The sequence below is a fragment of the Athene cunicularia genome (assembly GCF_003259725.1).
Source record: "Athene cunicularia isolate RWA chromosome Z unlocalized genomic scaffold, athCun1 chrZ_part1, whole genome shotgun sequence".
NCBI lineage: Eukaryota > Metazoa > Chordata > Aves > Strigiformes > Strigidae > Athene > Athene cunicularia.
In genome coordinates this window covers 12838493-12858604 of record NW_020799142.1, presented here as the reverse complement: position 1 = coordinate 12858604, position 20112 = coordinate 12838493, and the positions used below count along the sequence as shown (strand labels likewise).

The 20112-nt window shown below is 39.1% G+C and overlaps 1 protein-coding gene across 7 annotated transcripts in view; it reads left to right on the top strand.

Annotated features, from left to right (window-relative positions):
* The first annotated feature begins 1404 nt into the window (after positions 1-1404).
* MAST4 (microtubule associated serine/threonine kinase family member 4) overlaps positions 1405-20112 on the top strand; it is a 315990-nt gene continuing 297282 nt past the window's right edge. For all 7 annotated transcript variants that reach the window (XM_026865288.1, XM_026865287.1, XM_026865290.1 and 4 more), the window contains exons 1-2: positions 1405-1450; positions 19201-19286. In XM_026865288.1, coding sequence (XP_026721089.1) covers positions 19257-19286 — 30 coding nt within the window. In that variant the 5' untranslated portion in view covers positions 1405-1450; positions 19201-19256. The remainder of the gene's footprint in view (positions 1451-19200; positions 19287-20112) is intronic.

Here is a 20112-nt window from a genome sequence, read left to right as displayed (position 1 = left end):
GGCAAATGGGGGTTGTGATCTGTTCATCAGACGTTGTCTCTGCCACTCCTTTATCCTCATGGGGAGGACTCCTCACACACTTCCTCTGTCCCAGAGTGGGGTCCCTCTCACAGCAAACAGTTCTCCATGAACTTCTTCAGTATAAGTCCTTCCCACAGGCTGCAGTTCTTCATGAACTGCTCCAACTTGGGTCCCTCCCACGGGGTGCAGTCCTTCAGGAACAGGCTGCTCCAGCCTGGGTCCCCCGTGGGGTCACAAGTCCTGTCAGCAAACCTGCTCCAGCGTGGGCTCCTCTCTCCACGGGGCCACAGGTCCTGCCAGGAGCCTGCTCCAGTGTGGGCTTCCCGCAGGGTCACAGCCTCCTCCAGGCATCCACCTGCTCTGAGTGGGGTCCCCAGGGGCTGCAGGTGGAGATCTGCTCCACCGTGGCCCTCCACGGGCTGCAGGGGCACAGCCTGCCCCACCGGGGGCTGCAGGGGGGTCTCTGCTCTGGTGCCTGGAGCAACTCCTCACCCTCCTTCTTCACTGGCCTCGGTGTCTGCGGAGTGGTTCCTTCCACATATTCTCACTTCTCTTTCCTGCAGTTGCACAGGTTCTTTTACCCTTCTCAAATATGTTATGACATAGGCGCTACCACTGTTGCTGATGGGCTTGGCACTGGCTAGTGGTGGGTCCATCTTGGAGCCGGCTGGCATTGGCTCTGTCAGACATGGAGGAAGCTTCTAGCAGCTTCTCACAGAAGCCACACCTGTAGCCCACCCCCTACCAAAACCTTGCCATGCAAAAACAGTACAGCTTGTGACATAATGGACTTTTCCACAGCAATCAAGTGATGTCATAAAGTAAAAATATTATGATTTTGAATAAAGAACAAATTATAGGAAAATGAAAATTCAGGTTCCCTAATTAGTGTAAGAGAAGAATAATTTTTTAGCTGTGATATTTTTGTTTTTCTAAGTCATTTCCATTAAATTAATGCCAGTACTGGTGGCATATTATTCACAGTCATTTTTGGAAAAATGTGGCACAGCAGTGGGAGAGGAAATATGAGAAAGAGTTTCTGTTAAGCTGTTTGTAACTATAGGCACAAAACGTGCCACTACAGATGAAGACCTGCTATTTTGTTGCTTCATTCTTATTAAGCAAAAATCTGATGGAGTCAAGACTTTTGCTAGAAGACACTCACTGAAATTTGCAAAAGACCTGGCTTCAGTAGAGCATCATGTAAGAAATTCTCTCTAGTGCAACTCTTGTAATCTATCAGTTTTGAGATTTCACACTTGCATGTGATCCCTCTGAATGTGAACTGAAAATGGGTGCCCTTCATTGTGGCATAAAGCAGCCTGCACCTTGACCTTTCTCTGCAATCTCTTCTAATCCCCTGGATTGCTCCAGGTTGCAGAACACTGAGGATCAAACATACGTGCCCCAGCAGATCTAGCTCCTCCAGGTATGTGCATTTTTTTCTTTTAGGGTCTTGTAACCACTGACAAGGGACCCAAACCCAACTTTCTCTGTTCAAGATATGACAATTTTAATAAGAAAAGAGGGTAACACAAAATGGGCTTGTTGAGTTAATGTTTTTTTTTTCTTATTGTTAGTCAATATTGACCTTTAACTATAAATTCCGAGTTTATTTGTTTTACATGTCCGATCAGTTGACCTTTTAGTACCATCTATTAAAGGTGCTGAAACCTTTTTCTGCTGTGGTTTCTGAAGCTAGATTAAACCAGTCTGGGTAGTTTAGCAGAATCAACATGTGGTACACCAAAATCAATGGTCCTGAATGTGTGCTAATAGCCAGATACTTCTGCAGTTGTTCCGTCCAGTCTTCAACCAGCAGCTGAAGTAATTCGAATGCACACAGTAAACAGCTTAGTAAAGATAAAATAGAATACATATTATTTAAGAATTATAAATTATTGGAAATTAGACCTCTCATACAGTTGAGTTTGTCATCTCTGTCACCTTCCCAAGAAACGCTGTCAGAGGGAATTAACAGGATATGGTTAATTTGTCTGCATGCATTTAATTGCTTCCTAGAAAAAGCAATCAAAACAAGGAGTTGGAACCAAGTTTACAAACCTTCTGCTTCATTACTGGGTACTACCACTGGTTTGTTTGTGTGAGTAGAGCAATGAGGGGGAAGCAGAGAGCGAGTTGTGCATCATTTTGATAATCATAGTCTAATACTGTAAATGTTAGAAACAGAGAACTGGTAGAACTTTTCAGGAGGAATTACCTCTGACTTAGGCCATTCCTTTCTGACCCCCAGATACTTTTAACATGTATCTCTAGTTGTTGCTGCTCTGTAACTGGTAACTTAACTCAAGGCTTGCTTAGGGGTTCCTTACCTGTGTAGAGATAATGACTGCAGTGAGCCCAACCTGTTTGAACTGTATAGATCATGTTTGTATATGAAAATGTGCATGACTAGTAGTCTAATTGTGGCTATTTATTCATAGAAATTCAGTTCCTCTTATATCTGTGATTTGTGTAAATAATTCAATAAAATCTTGTCTACAGAAGGGTCTTGCTGAAAAGTAGGTGTTGCTTGTGACCTGAATAAGGCAAAAAACATACAATTTCTTCCTCTTGGCTACAAACCTAATAACAAATATGTGATATGCTTAGGTTTCCTCAGTCCAGAAATCCCCAGAATTTCCTTGTTCAAGAATCTGGCATCAATTCTTTCCTAGTCCACAGTTATTTTAAGTGTTACCAGAAAACTACTGATATCAGGTAACAGTGATCTATTATCAATCACACATAATGTTGAAGTATCCACCGAAGGTCATATCCCTTTTGTGTTGAACATAGCATATCAACAGCATTTTAAATTCAAGGCTGAGGCTTTACATAAATCTAATCTCATTCTGTTTCCAAAGAGCTGTAAATCCTGTCGAGGTGACTTTCAGAGAAAGCCACTGAGAAAGTTTAGACCCTGACTATGCCTTAGCATGCACCAGAACAGTAATGTACTTGCAAGTGCCATGAAGGATTGTACCTGTCCTTGCCCACATGGCTCATGAACTTTCCTGACATAAGGGTGAATGGAATTTGGTTGTGGCCTGATCTCAGGGTGCCTTTATAGTAGATGGATGCTGGTAGCTAAGACAGAGGCACCTTACAGAAGCAATAGGTGAGTGTGTGTGTGTGCATGTGTATATGTGTATAGAGCCAAGCTAGCAAGGTGCCAGATTTTAGCCTGTTACCTCAAGATACTGTACAAATATAACATGATCTAGTGAGCTTTCAGTCCAACTTTTAGATGAGAGACATCAGACAGACCAAGCAGGTGGTGCTGAGGTAACTTCTGAGTGTGCAGGAAGGAGCCACATGTTCTTTTTTTTTTTAGCATATTGAAAACATAACAGGGATGGATTTTAATGCCTATATTAAAATGGTGATCTCAGTTTAGTTCCTTGTGGCCAAAGCTATCAGTCAGAAGCAGAACTTTTGTTTGTAATTCCAGAAGTGAAATGGAGACCTCAAAGGAAATTACACTTTGGGGATTAGAGTTAAATAACATTTGTTCCTTGGCTTGCACTTATGCTTTATGTCCCATGGATAGTGGCTATGTACTTTTTCAGATAGAGTCAATCTAATGCATTCAGCAAACATTAATGTTGTCAAAGAATAAGGATTACAAGTTTACCCTGGGCTAGTGACAAAGATCTCAAGAATTGAAAGGTAGGTGTTACAGCGCCCTGCATCTTTGTGTTACTAAACCCTCTACTATACCACACTAGTTTCAAAAGGAGAGGATGAAATGCTACTGGCCAGTCTGGTGATGAAAGAAAAATACACATTGAAATATTGTGCACGAAAGTGCAATCTGTCTTGCCCCAGTTGCACTAATTTGTGATCTGCTGATTTAGATGTGTTGTTTTCCCATACAGTGTCTAGTAAAGTAAGGCACTTCCCATAAACACCTGGATGCAAAGGAAATCCAGTAAAGGTAGCTGGTAATTAGCTGACAGACAGTCATATTTTCAACCTGTCTCTTTTCCAGATGTTGAGGTAGTAAGCAGGAAACTATTATCATTTGAGATCTACATCCCAAAGCTGCCCTCAAAAAGGGGTCAGAGAAGCAGGGGCTTGCTTTCCTCTTTCTAACCTGTTTTTTTCCTGAAACGTAGCTGTTTCTGTCACTCAGGAGAAGCTGCTTCTCTTGAAGTCTGCCTCTGTACAATAAAGCTATTGTCGAGGGCACTTCCCATGGAGGGAAGAAATTTGTATACTACACATATTTGTATATGTGTAAGTTATGCCTGAAGAAAGCTTAAAGCAAAATGGCCATTGGAGTGGCTGAAAGCTGTGTCTTCCTTGTCTCAGTAGGGTGATCTAAACACCTGGCTGTGGAGCTAGGCTGCTTCTTTCTCTTCTTCACTCTTCTAGTGAGTCTTGAACTCCTTGTTGGTTAACAGCACAGCTTCAGCCGCAGAGGTGAAGTGTGCCCCACTGACAGCAGATAGAAGGAGACATTTTTGGGACACATACATTTTTCTCACCTGATTTGCATGGTAATCCTGTTTTCTTGATTCCTGAATGAATGCTTTTAGCCTTCCACCTGTTTTATCAAATGCTGTTGCATTTAGAAAGCAAGCTGCAATAACTGTATTCCGTGGGAGCCTGAGCCTACTTGCACATTAAATAAACTGAGAAAACATTTACCAAATTTATCTTTCCAGGAGACATAAGCTAGTTTTTAAATTCCAGTGAGGTTTATTTGAGAGAGGTGGAGTAACCAGGACTTGGGTAGAAACACTACATCCAAAAGCAAGATGCTCTGTTCAGCTAAGTTCTTTACCCACTGTCCTACTCGGTTTGGTGCCAAGACCCCAGTTCTGTAACATGTGCTTAAAACTTGCTATGCAAAGCTGCCTGCCACTTACTCAAGCAGTAAATTAATTAAAAAATGTAAATAGTTGCTGTGTGCTGCTGTGTCTTGCAGAAAACTAGGATTGTTCTTGCACACTGTGGAACACAGATCATTTGTAAGCTTGAACTGTAGCTACTACCCACTGCAGGTACATTTCAGACTGCATGCATAAAGCAAGGTGGTTAAATAATTACTGATGACACTTTATTTAAGAATTCAAATAGGCAGTGTAGGAACTATATATCACAGTGTTTCATTTCTACTAAAAACTGCATACTGTACCAGCATTTCTAGTGCTATGTGATTCAATAGGCAAATGTAAGTGCATATTTCAAGATAAACACCATCTCAGTGCTTCTGGCACAGTTTCTGATTACAGAAGTATACACATATTATAGATGTGTATTTGGTGGCTGATACTTCACTTTCCATAGTGAAGATTTGATTTTGCCTAGCTGGGCTTTGACTTCAGAAGAAAAGCAGCACTACACGGAGAGTTAATGTGCCTGGAAAACACAAGGCCATGTACATCTCTCCATCTCAGGCAGTTAGACCAGAAAGTGCCTACCCATCTCTGCAGTTCTACACAGTCTCACACAGAGTAAAATTTCAGCACTTTTTAGTAATGGCATTAAATCAGCTTGCTCCAGTTGTGCTTTGGAGTAAGCGTCAAATTATGAGAGAAGCCAAAAAGTTCCACATTTTTCACGGTTCTTTGGAGTTAACTACAAACAATTAGTTACGCCCCGCAAGTCAGTAAGTATTCTAGTGATTGTGGTTTCTGGAAAGTGGTTTCTGTAAAATCTTTGCATTCTTATTTTTGAAGGTCCTGAGTAACTTATGATTTTGATTGTTTCATATTTTTGACAGTTTAAATGCTCCTTATGGAAGAAGAGCTTACTTCCCTGCAGTAGGTACACCAAATACCATGTTTCTGCTGAGCCTGCTGTGAATCAAATTAAACTCTGTGTACTACATAGTCTGAACTAGTAACCTTCACTGCTCAATCTTCATATGGTCCTTCAATTCTTTTTGGCACAGAGGTTATTAAAGTGAAGGACTACAAGTATTTTGCCCCTGTGCATGATGACAAGTGTAAACACCTAGTACAGTCTGTCATGAAATGGATGGATATTAATTTTCTGTCTAAAGAAGCATGTGAGCTTATTGTAATAAATTTTGAAATATATTGTGGAAGAGAATCTGCCCTCTTCCAGTCATGCTTTCTGACTAGCAATGTCAAAACACACAAATGACTTGTTAGAGCTAAAAATTACTTCCATAAATGCAAAGTAAGCTAGAAAGACATGCGCATTACAATGACCTGATTGAATAGTTCAAAACTTTTTAGTACTTCACTTGTCCCAGCATTCTTGTCTACCTTTTAAGCTTCTTGTAGCTGTATTGCATTGTACAGGATGCCACATCATAGTACAATAAAAGCACCATTTATGCCAGTAAAGCTGATGAAATTAATTGCTGTAGTAGAAATAAATTTAAAAAAAAGTAATGAAATTATGTTAGAAAGTACACTTTTTTCATCTTAAAACGAAGATTTCTGGCCAAGGGTTTATCCGGAAAGCAGCCTACACCTCTACCCTTCTACTCTTTATGCACAGCATTTATTTCTAAATGGTTTAAAATCAAAGTAGCAGGAAAAAGACCTCAGATGCTACCTGAAGACCCAGCTGTAGATACAAATATAAAATCTAACCACTGTACTAAGCATTGAGATGCCCAGAATGCCTCTCTCAGCAAGTCAATCATGTTTGTACATCACAAAAATCTGCAAACTCTGTTTGTCAAAACATTTTTATTGGTTACATCTGCTTGTGTTGAAGAAAAATAACATATAAATCTATGAACTTATGAAATTCTATTAACAATATTGAGCAGAGTTGTCTGACTTGTATTTGAATGTAAATAAATTTGACTCAGAAGCCCTTCTCTGGAAAACTGTTATTACTAAAAGAAAGATAATAGAAACTGGCAAGATTTTGGTGATAATTCCAGGTTTCTGTGGATGCAACTGTAGGACATATTTGGAAGAGTCAGACAATTTAGCACTGTTAATGTCATCTTGCTGAAAGTAGTAAATTTTTTTTTTCTTCCTCTGTGCTTGCTGCATGTGAAGAAGAGGAAACGTGTTGCCAGTGGTTAAAAATGCTGTTTTGCAGAGGAATGTTTTCTGATCTGCATGCCTTAAAGAAATCCTACTTGTTAAAAAAACAAACATTGCTGAAGAATAGATAAACTTCTTTCCCTAGATTCACTGCTGTTCATTTTAGCTACATTGGATGTGCAACTGCTTTTCACTTGAGGAGTTTGCCATAAATACCAGGTGGCAAGGTTCCTATGCTAAGATCACACTTTCAGATGTTGCTATGCAATTTTCAGATTAAATAACATGATAACTATCAGCCCTCACTCTTTGTTTTCTCTTAGTCATTAGTAGTTCTAAATTTAGTAGGTTAAAAATACTGCTTTGATACTACTGCAATTCCCAGCCTTTAGCTGAGGGTTGCTTGGGGAGTTAGGCTATGATTTAAAGTGTTATGTACTGTCTGTTACCACTTGATCTGCCTCTAGGGTGCCTTGAGGTTGTGAAGTGGTATCAGGAATTGCTTGTGATCTTGCAAAGCAGCCTGCTGCAATGAGAAGCTGAATGGCTTAAGCCTGATTCTGTGATGTTCAGCTTTTATACCTTGGTTTTGGTTCTCCGCCCTTCCATGACACAAGCAGATACAGGTATCAAGATAACCTGTTCTTTTTTTCCAGAAGATACCTAAAGTTAACTCTATGGTTCACTATAATTTGCCTGAGTTTGGTTAGCCACAATGATCGATAGATTAAAAATAGATATTGCCAGGGAGTAAATGCCTTGACATCTACTTGAACAGATAGAAAAAAGTGGATACTTGAGACACCTGAGTCTTTGAAAATAAGCGGGCTCATAGCCATGTTGTCTTCCAATGAGTGGGCTATGGATAGTCTAGATGGAGTGGTGACCTGGTGGCAAAAAAACCCCAAACAACCAAACAAGGAAAAGGTCAATATATATAGGAATTTTGAAGATTCTTATTTCTGTTTTTCTCTTCCCCTTCTTCCTTGTTCTGTCTCTTTTCCTTTTCTTGACTCATGTCCTCTATCTGCAGTTACTTTCTTGGTACAAATGCAAAACTGGATGACTTCTAAGTATAATGTATCGAAATTTCTTATATAAATGCATACGTGTGTATGACATTTCTGATACCCATTTGGCTTCCTACCATGGAAACAATGCCAAAATAGACTCTTAAACATGAATAAGGCAGATATGAGAGACCCACTTGGAAACATGGTGTGGCTACAGGCACTCTCTCTATCTCTGCAAATTTGTACCAAAATGGCCCGAAGAGATCTAGCTTCCATAGATACAACATAGCACTTAACCTCCAGGTCTCTTTTCAGTTTATGAGGAAAGCTGTATCTAATCCTTGAACTCTCTTTCTAGGATATCAGAAATGAGTGGTTCTCTCACTCCTGCTTCACAACACTGAGAATGCACAGAACCCAAAATAAATAAATGAAGAAAGTTTGCAAACTTTATAAAGATTTATGACATATATGCATACATTAATGTCATTGTACTTATTATATGCAACATACTTACAATTCCGGTTTTTATATTTTTCCTGAAGAACTTAATATTGCAGAAAAGTTGAACTGTCCACTCTTTTCGGTGACCATGCTAGGCATCTCTTCTATTTGTCTAACATATTGCATGGACCCATGGAAGTTCCTTAGGTGTAATTGTGGCATTAAGGCACCTGTGACAGTTCCCAGTTCCCAGGTCCAGGTATATGCACTGGCTCTGTCCCAGCTGTATGACGGAGATCACTGTGTACACCCTTGTTTCTTCACACCCCAGAAACCGGTCATGGTTTCTGCTGGAAGGAGTCCTGAATGCCTGGTGCTAAAAGAAGCTGGAGTGCAGTCATCCAAATTCACAGACTGGATAGCTGGAGAACTGAGACCCTGAACCTAACACTGAGTTTAGATGTAATTATTTAGAAATGCAGAGAATAAATCCTGCTCTTCTCTGAAGGCCTTGAGACCTCACAGCTAGCCAAAGAAATGTGTGCTTGTTTCCAGATGGTTGACTGCCTTCCAGCCCTCTCCTGGACTTAGGCACTTTAACCTTTCATTTTTAATTTTGATTCTTTTTTTAAAAACTCCTTAGTCAACATGGGTTCTGTGGCAGAGTAAGTCATAATTTGTTTCAGATTTGTGTTTTTAGGTCATACTATTTATTAATGTGATATGACATTTCATTCATAAAAATCACTGGTCTAAGATATCCAGTTTATAGTATTCAGAACCGAACATTGTCTCAAAACATACGTTAATATTTAAACATACATATTCTCCATAAAGCATAAAGCAAGACAAGCTACCTTAGTGCATGTTCAGATCTCTTGATTATATTTACAGATTTTAAATATCACACTGGTTTATTTACATAGCCAAAACAGTTTTGCAAATCAAAATTAAACAATTATTTCAAGTCTGACAGATGGTAAGTATTCATATTTTAGTGTATTTACCAAACTACAGATCCAGATACTGTGATGGTTACAAGAACTTTTGTCACCTAAAAGATTGTTTCACTAGAAGCAATTATTTAATAGATAAACCCACTGATTATGCATCAAGAGTGTTTTGTTTTGTTAGTTTTTTTTGCTGTTGTGTTTTGTTTTGTTTTTTTTCAGACATGCATTAATATTTCTATGAGACTTCAGTAGTATATGTTTCTATGAATGGCAAAGTCTGTCACAGCAGGCCTACCTACATATGTATCTCACACTCGCAGGGAGACTTGTCACAGGGAAGAGGTACCATATCACAGCTGACCAGCCTAAGTTCCTGTTGAAATTATTCCCTGGTACCAGCCACCTGCAGGCAGTCAGCAAAGGGCAGAAACTTTCTGACCTCAATTTTCTGTGTGCTAGAAAAGCTAAAGGATTACTTTACATTACTTGTCTTACTTTAAATTTGTATTCATTTAGTGAATTATGCTGTGGTTATACAACACTAGAGTGTGTTTGCATTAACTGTGCTACATAAAATATAATGATGGGTAAATAGCAGGATAATTTCCCTATGGAAAATAATTATGGCTTTGACTATCCTGGAGTCAGAAGAAAATGCTTCAGGGATAAGAGAACTTATTATTGCTAACTCCCTAAATCCTACCATATCAGCTGAACTGAAAAATAGCTTATGTGCTTTTGATAAATTTTTCATTCAACAAATCATGATGACACAGAGTGGAGAGATATGTACATATTACCCTTTCAAAGACTTCTTTAGCTTTTACGTCATTGACAGTATATATATATATATATATATATATTATATATATATATATGTATGTATGTTTGGTTTAGGTTTTTGGTGGTTTTTTGTTTGTTTGGGGTTTTTTTTTTTTGGTTTTGGGTTTTTTTTTTTTTTTACTGGATCAAGCATTTAAGAGTTTGATTTGTCTGGAATCTCATTTTAGAAGTCATTACTAAATCCAGACCTAGAGCTGCTAGAGCTGCATTAAGAGTGATTTAATATCCTTGTAAAGTTCTTCTATATTTGCCAGCAGTTCTAATTATCACATTCAATGCACTGCAATAACAGAAAAAAATGTTACACATCAAAACGATTATAAAGGGTTTCGAAAACTCAAAACCATTCTTTTTGAAAGAAGAAAGTGTGGCTGTTGAAAGAGACTTTTAAACTGCTTTTTAAGAAATCACTGAACCTCTTTTTGCTCAATTGTTGATTGCATTATTTGAATTAATTGCATTTCATTTTAAAGGGATGGCTAAGACTGTTTAGTTACCTTAGCATCTCATGATTTTACTTATGTTGTTTACCTACAATATTAAAAGGACTTTAAAATAACTAAATAAGCTAATTAATTTTGAGTAGGTCACAATAAATATTTCCTGGGTAATTGTACACAATCAGATGCATTACTATAGTGTGAAAAAACAAATTTGTGTTATAGGTTATATGTCAAATTGTCACCAAAATCTGGGATAAAAATAACTTATCGACACCAATGTGATGCAGATAAGCAGACACTTCTTTATTGACGGCCGGACGTGTAGCGGAGTGCTCTCACCAACACATGCCGAGCACCAGAATCATACACCTTATATAGAACTTACGCATACATATTCATTAAGTCTTCATACATAAGCACACAACTTCCAAGAAACCATTAACATACTCTCCTCCTATTTCCAAATCTGCACAGTAAAGATTAGAAATGTCTAGAAATGGGTCTGGGGTGTAATGTGAGTAGGTGGTCCATGGGTCAGTGGTCACTATCTCCTCCTGCCGGAATTACCTTTTGCTTAAGGACACAGATTTTTTGTCAGGTACCTGCAAGCTGTTACGGTTACTTCCCTCAGTTCCCATTAATCCTGGACCTTGACAACTACTTGCATTCCTCTAGTCCTATGTATGTATTATAAATCAGTTTACAAATTACCTCGTGTTTTGTTACCTAGGTTCTAATCGTTGCCATTAAACAATTATGACCAATCCCTTCGGCCTTGGTACAGGGCTGTACAGGGATTTTAGAGTAGCAGTCGGTTGCTAGATTCAAAATACAATAAATGCAAAATGATTTTTACTAAAATATCTCTTAATTCTATACTTATATTAAAATCAAACACCATTTAATTTCAGTTATTAATAAAATCAGTAACATTTCCCCCCTTTGAAAGTGTTGAAAATCATTTCAATACTTTCACACTTTTATTAATTTTCATCTTTGAAGTCAAAGTTTGTCTTTCCAGATGATGGTGGTGGCGGGCTGTAGTCTGGTGGCATAGTGGGTACTTCTCTCATAATTCTATGGTGTATTGCAAGCCTATTAGTAAGCTCTCTTTTAAGACAGGCAAACATAATCATCAAAAGGACAATTAGTAGCAAATATAGAGTTTTGATTAGGGATTTAAACCAATAGTTTAAGTTCCATCCTAATCCACTAAAAATTTTTCTTAGCCAATCTTCTGACATATCTTCTCGAATTATTTCTGTTTCTTTTTCGATTTTCCTAACAGATCTGTCATGTTCTATATCCTGTGTAACATTTGGGATATGAATGCCGCAATGATCTAATCTGTCTTTGAGATATCTACACACTCCATGTTCCTTTAACAGAAGCATGTCTAATGCCATCCGGTTTTGAAGTGTCATTCGGGAAGTTACCTGTAATTGGATGTTTAATTCTTTAAATCCTTTTCTTGTAACATTGGCCAATTTTTCTACTTGTCCTGTTAAGTGATAAAGCCATTTTCTATTCCTATAGGACGCTATTGGATTCAAATAGACTCTAAAGCCCAGCCAATTTTTACTCCTGTGGATGGTTCGGCATCTATTTCAGGTGTCGTCATCTATTTCAGACCTTTTAATTAGTTGTAATTTTAAATTTTCCAGGAAGCACTTGAATGGTGATTTCTTCCAAATCGGACACAATGTTGGCAGGCCTAAAGTAATTTGTTTCACCTTACCATCTACTGGTAAGTGGGTTGTCCAGGTGCCATCACTTAATGCCCAAACTAAATGTCCTGGACTTTGAATGGTGGATTTCTTACAACTAGAATAGTATCCTCTTCTGGGTGTAAAGATGCTAATCGTGGTGAGGTTATTATAAAAACCTCGACAATAACAACCAAACTTCAAAGCAGCTGCCAAATAAGGAATTCTTCGAATTATTAAATCTGCATTGCTGTAATCATACGCCTTTTCACATTTCCACCATGGTACTACATGTTCCTTTTCTAGTTGGGTAGTGCCTTTATCTACTATCGAGGGAAGGATTGCAAACACTCTATTAATCTAGGTACCATCCCAAGTAAAACACCAAGGGGTTCTGGCCATGTACTGAAATCGTGAGAATATGGACATAGACCATACACAGTCCCACTGCGCCTGTTTTTGGGTACTTTGCCCAGGTCTGTTACACTGCCATTCCGTGATGCTCCTGCTCACATTGCTTTTGATTTGTTCATCATATGAACACCATCCTAGATAAGGCTTTGGGCCTCCTGGGAGGAGAACTTGATCCAAAGCACTAGGTTGAGACCCTGTTACAAAGTCATAATTTAGTAGTTTCTCACAGTCTGATTTTGTGTGTGTGTGTGTGTGTGTGATTTCCATTGTTTCCTAATAAACTTCACTTGTTTATACCATTGAATCACTGACTTCTGTTCGCAGTAAGTAGACTCATTTTCATGTTCAAAATTGGTCAAATTCATAGTTAAGATTCCCGAAAGAATAGATTCACCTACTGCTCTTGGTATTGGTAAACAGGCAGTAATTTACATAATGTTCTGCAAGTTGGCAAATCCCTTAATCAATACTAACATCAAATTTTCTTCAGGCATTCCTTTAGGAATTTAATTGTTCTGTATTCGATTGCGTTTTGTTTCTAGCCACCAAATCAACCCATGATCTCACCAGCATCACCTTGCAAGCCAATATAAGGGGAACAATCATAAACTGATATAAAATATTAGACATGTTTCAGAGCCAGTTTTAAAGTCTTTGGATCACGGTTTATAATTTTCCATGGAGTAGGTGCTTTTTTTTGTTTTTCCACTTGGGTATAGTGTATCCAAGCATCTGATTCTGCAAGCTTGATAGCCGTGAAGGGGGTTAACAGTATCTGGAAAGGTCCCTTCCAGCATTCCTGCAGAGGAAACCATTTGGAAATCCATGTTTTCACACATAGACATAATCTCCTGGTTGAAAATCATGCACTGGAGTTTCTAGGGATAATGGTCTATTCCACGCTACTGCACTCCGAATCGTAGTCAAAGTTTTTCCTAAAGAAAGCAAATAGTTATACACATCTTGTTTTCCTTTTACATGCATGTTTGAATTTGGTTCTAGGGACTCATAAGGTTTTCCATACAGTAATTCATAAGGACTGACTGAGGTTCCACTCTTTGGTTGTACTCTGATTCGTAATAATACCAGTGGAAATGCTTGAGGCCATTTTAAATTGGTCTCTTGACAGATCTTACTTATTTGCCTTTTTAAAGTCTAGTTCATTCTTTCTACTTTTCCACTGGATTGTGGCCTCCATGGAGTATGCAAATCCCAAGGGATACCCAGAATTTTGCTAACATTTTGGACTATTTCTGCAACAAAGTGTGGACCTCTGTCAGATGAAATTCCAATAGGAACTCCAAATCTTGGAATTATTTCTCGTAATAACCACTTTACTACTTCATTGGCTTGTGTGGTGTGACAGGGAAAAGCTTCTGGCCATCCTGTGAAAGTATCAGCCCTCACCAGGATGTATCAGGACTCATTTTGCCTAGGTTATTCTGAAAAATCTACTTGTCAATAATCTCCAGGTTCTGTACCAGATTTTAATCTACCCATTTGAACTCTTTTCTTGATTACTGGATTATTTTTCAAACATATGTCACATTTTGCAATTATTAATTTAACCGGGTCTACCATTTTAACAGATATAACTTGTTTTTGTAAAGAAGTTACTAAAGCTTCTGCTCCCTAATGCCATTCTTGATGTTTGGTCTGCATTATTTCTTTTATTAACACAGGTGGAACTACTACTCATCTATGAGGGGTTACTGTTTTGGAGGGAATTAATGCCATTTGGAATAATAATTTTCTTGCTGTCCGGTCGGCCAAATTACTTCCAGCAATTTCTTTTGTGTTCCTAATTTGGAATGCTTTACAGTGCATGATTGCTACCTGATTTGGTTTTTGAACTGCTTGTAATAATTATAAAATTTAATTTTGATGCTTATTATTTGATCCCTGAGAGGACAATAATCCCCTTTCTTTCCTCAAAGCTTCATGGACATGTACCACCCCAAAAGCATACTTGGAGTCTGTCCAAATATTTACTTTCTTCTTTTCACTTAGTTCTAAGGCTCAAATCAAAGCAGTAAGTTCTGCTTTCTGAGCTGATGTGGTACTCGTCAGTGCCTTTGCTTCTATAACTGTAGTGTCTGTTGTTACCACATATCCAACATATCAAACTCCTCGCTCCATAAAGCTGCTACCATCTGTATACAATTCCCAGTCTGGTTGCTCCAATGCTACATCCTTCAAATCTTCTCGACTGGAATAAACATACTCGATAGTAGCCAAGCAGTCCTGCTCCAGTTGCTCTTCTTCCTGTGTGGAACTTAAAAACATTGCAGGATTTACCAGGTTAGTTGTTTTTAGAATCACATCATCTTGTTCAGTCGGTACTACCTGGTACTTCATCATCCAGCTCAGAGATAGCCAATGTCCCCCCTTCTGTTCTAAACCAATTACCACCATGTGTGGGACATAGACTGTTATTGTGCTTCCCAAAGCTAATTTCTGAGCTTCCTGTATGAGCATTACTTTTGCAACTACAGCTCGAAGGCAGTTTGGCCACTCTTTACCCACTGTGTCCAGTTGTTTAGAGAAGTATCCGACAGGTCGTTTCCAGCTTCCCATTTTCTGAGTCTGCACACCTAGTGCCAGGCGTTGTCTTTCGTAAACAAACAGCTGAAAGTCTTTGGTTATGTCCAGAAGTCCTAAGGGAGGTGCAGACACTAAAGCATGTTTTAATTCTGTGACAGCCCGTTGTTGCTGTGGGCCCCATGTAAAAGAAGAGTTCTTTTGGGCCTCATACAGCAGTTTAGCTATTAGACCATAACTCATGATCCAGAGGTGGCACCACCCTGTCATCCCTAAGAATACTCTAGAGTTCATGAATTTTTTTTCGGCTCACATGGCTTCTCAGTGTTCTGTTCCTAATTGCCGCTGCCTTTTTGAAATCTCAAAGTCCAAATATATCTCAGTCTGACATGCCATTTGGGCCTTTTTTTTTTCCCCCCCGATTTTTTTTTTTTCCTCTGGGTACTTTGTACCCATTCGGTGCCAGAAAATTAAAAAGATCTATTGTTACCTGTATGTAGGTAATTTTTTTTTCTGTAGCAATCAGTGTGTCATCCACATATTGTAAAGGTAAATGTCCAGGTTTTGGTTTGTCCTGTTCCTGTGTTTCAAGCTCCTTTGCCAGCTGATTTTCAAAAATTGTCGGGCTATTTTTAAATCCTTGGGGTAGTCTTGTCCATGTCAGCTGCATCTTTCATTCTGTTTGTGGATTTTCCCACTCAAAAGCAAACAATTTTCTGTTTTCCTTCTCCAAGGTATACAAAAGAAAGCATCTTTTAAATCAAGCACTGTAAACCACTAATAAGTCTCCTTTAAAGCTGTTAACAGCGTGTAAGGATTTGCCACTATAGGATATATATCCTTAACTATTTGATTCACTGCTCTTAGTCTTGCACTAACCTATATTCACCCAATGGTTTTCTGACTGGTAGAATGAGAGTGTTATACTCAGATTCACACTCCTCCAAGATTTTATACTTCAAAAATTTATCAGTCAGTTTCTTTCGTATATCTGGTACCAACTGTCCTATAAAAATCAAAGCCAATTATATCTGAGCTGCCTCAGTTTCTACTCTCAAATCTGTTTTGGTTTGTTATTGTTGGTTTTTGTTTTTTTGGCAGCTTCTTCTAGTCTTTCCAGAAACACTGAGGGAGATTCATTCTTATCTTGTCTCACCTCATACAATTTAGACCAGTTCAGAAACCTAGGCATGGCATGTTTAACTCCATATAAAATCCATTTCTGATACTGACTCAGTCTTTCTCTGTGCTCCACATTATTTGGATCCCCACTGTGGATCCCCCAACGGAAAATGCTGCTCTAATATTCCACCTGTTGTCCTACTCAATACAGTCACTTCTGCCTGTGCTTTGCCAGCCTTTAATACCATCTGTTTTTCTGTATCATCTAACAAACTAGCTAAAATCACCTGTAAATCACTCCAATCCGGATTCTGTGTTCTGATGCTAGTACCTACTACTCTGCATGTTTTCTCAAGAACTCCTGCTGCCTGCTTCTAAGCCATCAAATCTGTCACTGAAAAAGGCACTTTCACATACACAGGCCCATCATTGCCAGCTCCCTGCCGCAGGGAAGCTATTGTTTGTACCTGCTGCCGAGTTCTTTCGAGAAACAGGGGTATGAATTACAACCTGACAGCCCTTCATCCACATCCTCTATTTCACTACTCTCAGGTTCCTCTACCTGTTCTCTATATTCTCGCCCCTGATGTTGTTCTCTCTGTGGAGGGTATATATCTAATTCCAGCCCTTCATCCTTTTCAGTAGAAGCAATTCTTTCCTTTAAAAAATCTTTTCCAAGTTCACATGTTGAACAACACTTTTTCACCTTTTTATTGTCAGAAGTTATAGCCATTACTAAATTATCCCTACTAATCAACTTACATTCCTTCTGCCAATCCTTCCTTTGTCTTAAATAGAAAAATAAATCAGCATGGCACTTCATTTTCCTTTTCTTCTACAAAACAGCATTAACTGCAAAATGGTATTATAATTCAGTGTCCCATTCATGAGCCATTTTTCCTGATCATCCAAAGTATACAGAGGCCACCAGTGATTACAATATTCAATCATCTGACCCTTTCGCAAATCATCCTGCAAATCTCCCCAATGTCCTAACAAACATCCTAACAGAGAAGTTTTCAGAACTTTGTCATTTGCAGCCAGATTACCCATACTTTTAAACAAATGAGTCAGCTTAGATGCCATGGTTCAGTTACTTTTTAAAACAATATACAATCACTCAGGCTTTCCGCTTCGTTCTTCTCTGGCTGCACCCCTCTCAGGATAACAGAACCGCGGATCCGAACTCCGCACTCGCTTCGTGCTCAACTGCACGTCTCACACTTACAAATACACTCACACCTTTCCACAATTATTACCATAAATAAAGGTGTGTAACACAATATAACACAGTTCTTAATTACCACACAATACTCAATCGAGAAAATAAACAGTACCACAGTAAAGTGTATAAAAACTTCTAACTTTTCGTTAGAGGCACTACCTTTGAGAACTCTATAGCATATAGGTCCCCTTGTCTACGCTGTTGTCCAACCCTGCAATAGCTTTCGCTTATGTCTTACAGGCAGACACCTAGGCTTACACTTTACGCTAGGATCCTTTGGTCCAACCCTGCGCAGCTTTTGCTGAGTCTGACAGGCAGACTTACACTAGTGGGACTCTAACCCACTTTCCCGATACCAATTTTCAAGGGTGGGACTTTAACCCACTTTCCCAATACCAAAGAGAAGTGTCTTACCAAAATCCAGGGGACGTCGCAAAGAGCCTTATGGATCGGGGATCGATGGGTGTCCCCGAGAAATCCTCGGTGCTGGCTGGAACCGATCAGGTCCCTGACTCCTCCAGTCTCTCTCAGCAAGGTCCCATCTGGGGTGCCAGAAACTGTCACCGAAATCCGGGATAAAAATAACTTATCGACACCAATGTGATGCAGATAAGCAGACACTTCTTTATTGACGGCCGGACGTGTAGCGGAGTGCTCTCACCAACACGTGCCGAGCACCAGAATCATGCACCTTATATAGAACTTACGCATACATATTCATTAAGTCTTCATACATAAGCACACAACTTCCAAGAAACCATTAACATACTCTCCTCCTATTTCCAAATCTGCACAGTAAAGATTAGAAATGTCTAGAAATGGGTCTGGGGTGTAATGTGAGTAGGTGGTCCATGAGTCGGTGGTTGCAATCTCCCCCTGCCGGAATTACCTTTTGCTTAAGGACACAGTTTTCTTGGCAGGTACCTGCAAGCTGTTACGGTTACTTCCCTCAGTTCCCATTAATCCTGGACCTTGACAACTACTTGCATTCTTCTAGTCCTTTGTATGTATTATAAATCAGTTTACAAATTACCTCGTGTTTTGTTACCTAGGTTCTAATCGTTGCCATTAAGCAATTATGACCAATCCCTTCGGCCTTGGTACAGGGCTGTACAGGGATTTTAGAGTAGCAGTCGGTTGCTAGATTCAAAATACAATAAATGCAAAATGATTTTTACTAAAATATCTCTTAATGCTATACTTATATTAAAATTAAACACAATTTAATTTCAGTTCTTAATAAAATCAGTAACAAAATAGTTGTTGAGGGGGGTGTCTTTTTTACATTTGTTATATTTCCTTGCCTCATGGGTAACCTCAGGCCAGGATATCCCTCATAAAGTCCAGTCCTTCTGACGAACATAGAATTACTAATTTTTGCCTGGTGTTTTCTGTGACATGCATTGTTGTAATACAAGAGTGTTTTGTAAATGAATTAAGTTCTTATTGTAACAGTTCTGTGAATTAAATAGATTTTATCTTTGTTCAGGGTGAAGAGGAGTTTCAACTGCTACAGACACACTGTCTGGGTGAGTTTGGCTGAAGATGCAACAAGTCAATTTTTCAAAGTGCTTGGTAAGATTTATTTAAAAATTTCCAGTGGATGTGTCTAATTTATTTTTAACGGTTTTGGTTTAAATTAATATATTTGAGAAAGAAATAAAAAAGAAATAATATCCCTACATTTCTCCAGGATATTCTTATCAATTTTAAATTTTGCAGTTGTTTTGTTTCCATATCTCTTTACAAAGTTGTATTTGAATGGTTTTGAAATACCTGCATGTAATGAAGCATGGTAATAAAGCAAAGTATAGATTTTTTTGCATGTTACACAACACAGTAAAGGAACACAAAGGAAAATGCATTTGTATATTTTAATTGCTGCAGGGGAATTTCTGTTCTTTTCCCCCAGTATGACTGTCATTGCCCAGCTCTAAGTGCTTTGGTTAGAGCCTCAACGCCTGCCTGATTTCTCTCTGCATCCCCCCTATCATCCAGGACACGTTTTCTAGCTCCTGCTGGAACTGGGAGAAGAGGTACCTGTGCAATGGTCTCATCCCCCACCTCAGTTCAGTTAACTCCCAGGTAATCACCTCATGGTGCACTGAATGGGGCCCAGTCCTTTTAAGAATGGGTGTTGAAGACATCCTTAAAGATCACCGTAAAGCACACGCAGGCTGGCAGAGGCAAGCGAAGGTTATCCGGGAAACCTCAACTCGGATATTTCCTAAATTTCGGGTGCTTTCCTGAGCAACCACACTGCTGTCCCCAGCAGGTTGCGTTATGGAAAAGCAACCCAACCTGTGCACCCCAAACCCCCGCTTTCCACCCGAGGCCGTCGTGCCGCACCGGCCCGCCCCTCGCCAGGCTCCGCAGCGCAGCCCGCCCGTCCCGCAGCGCC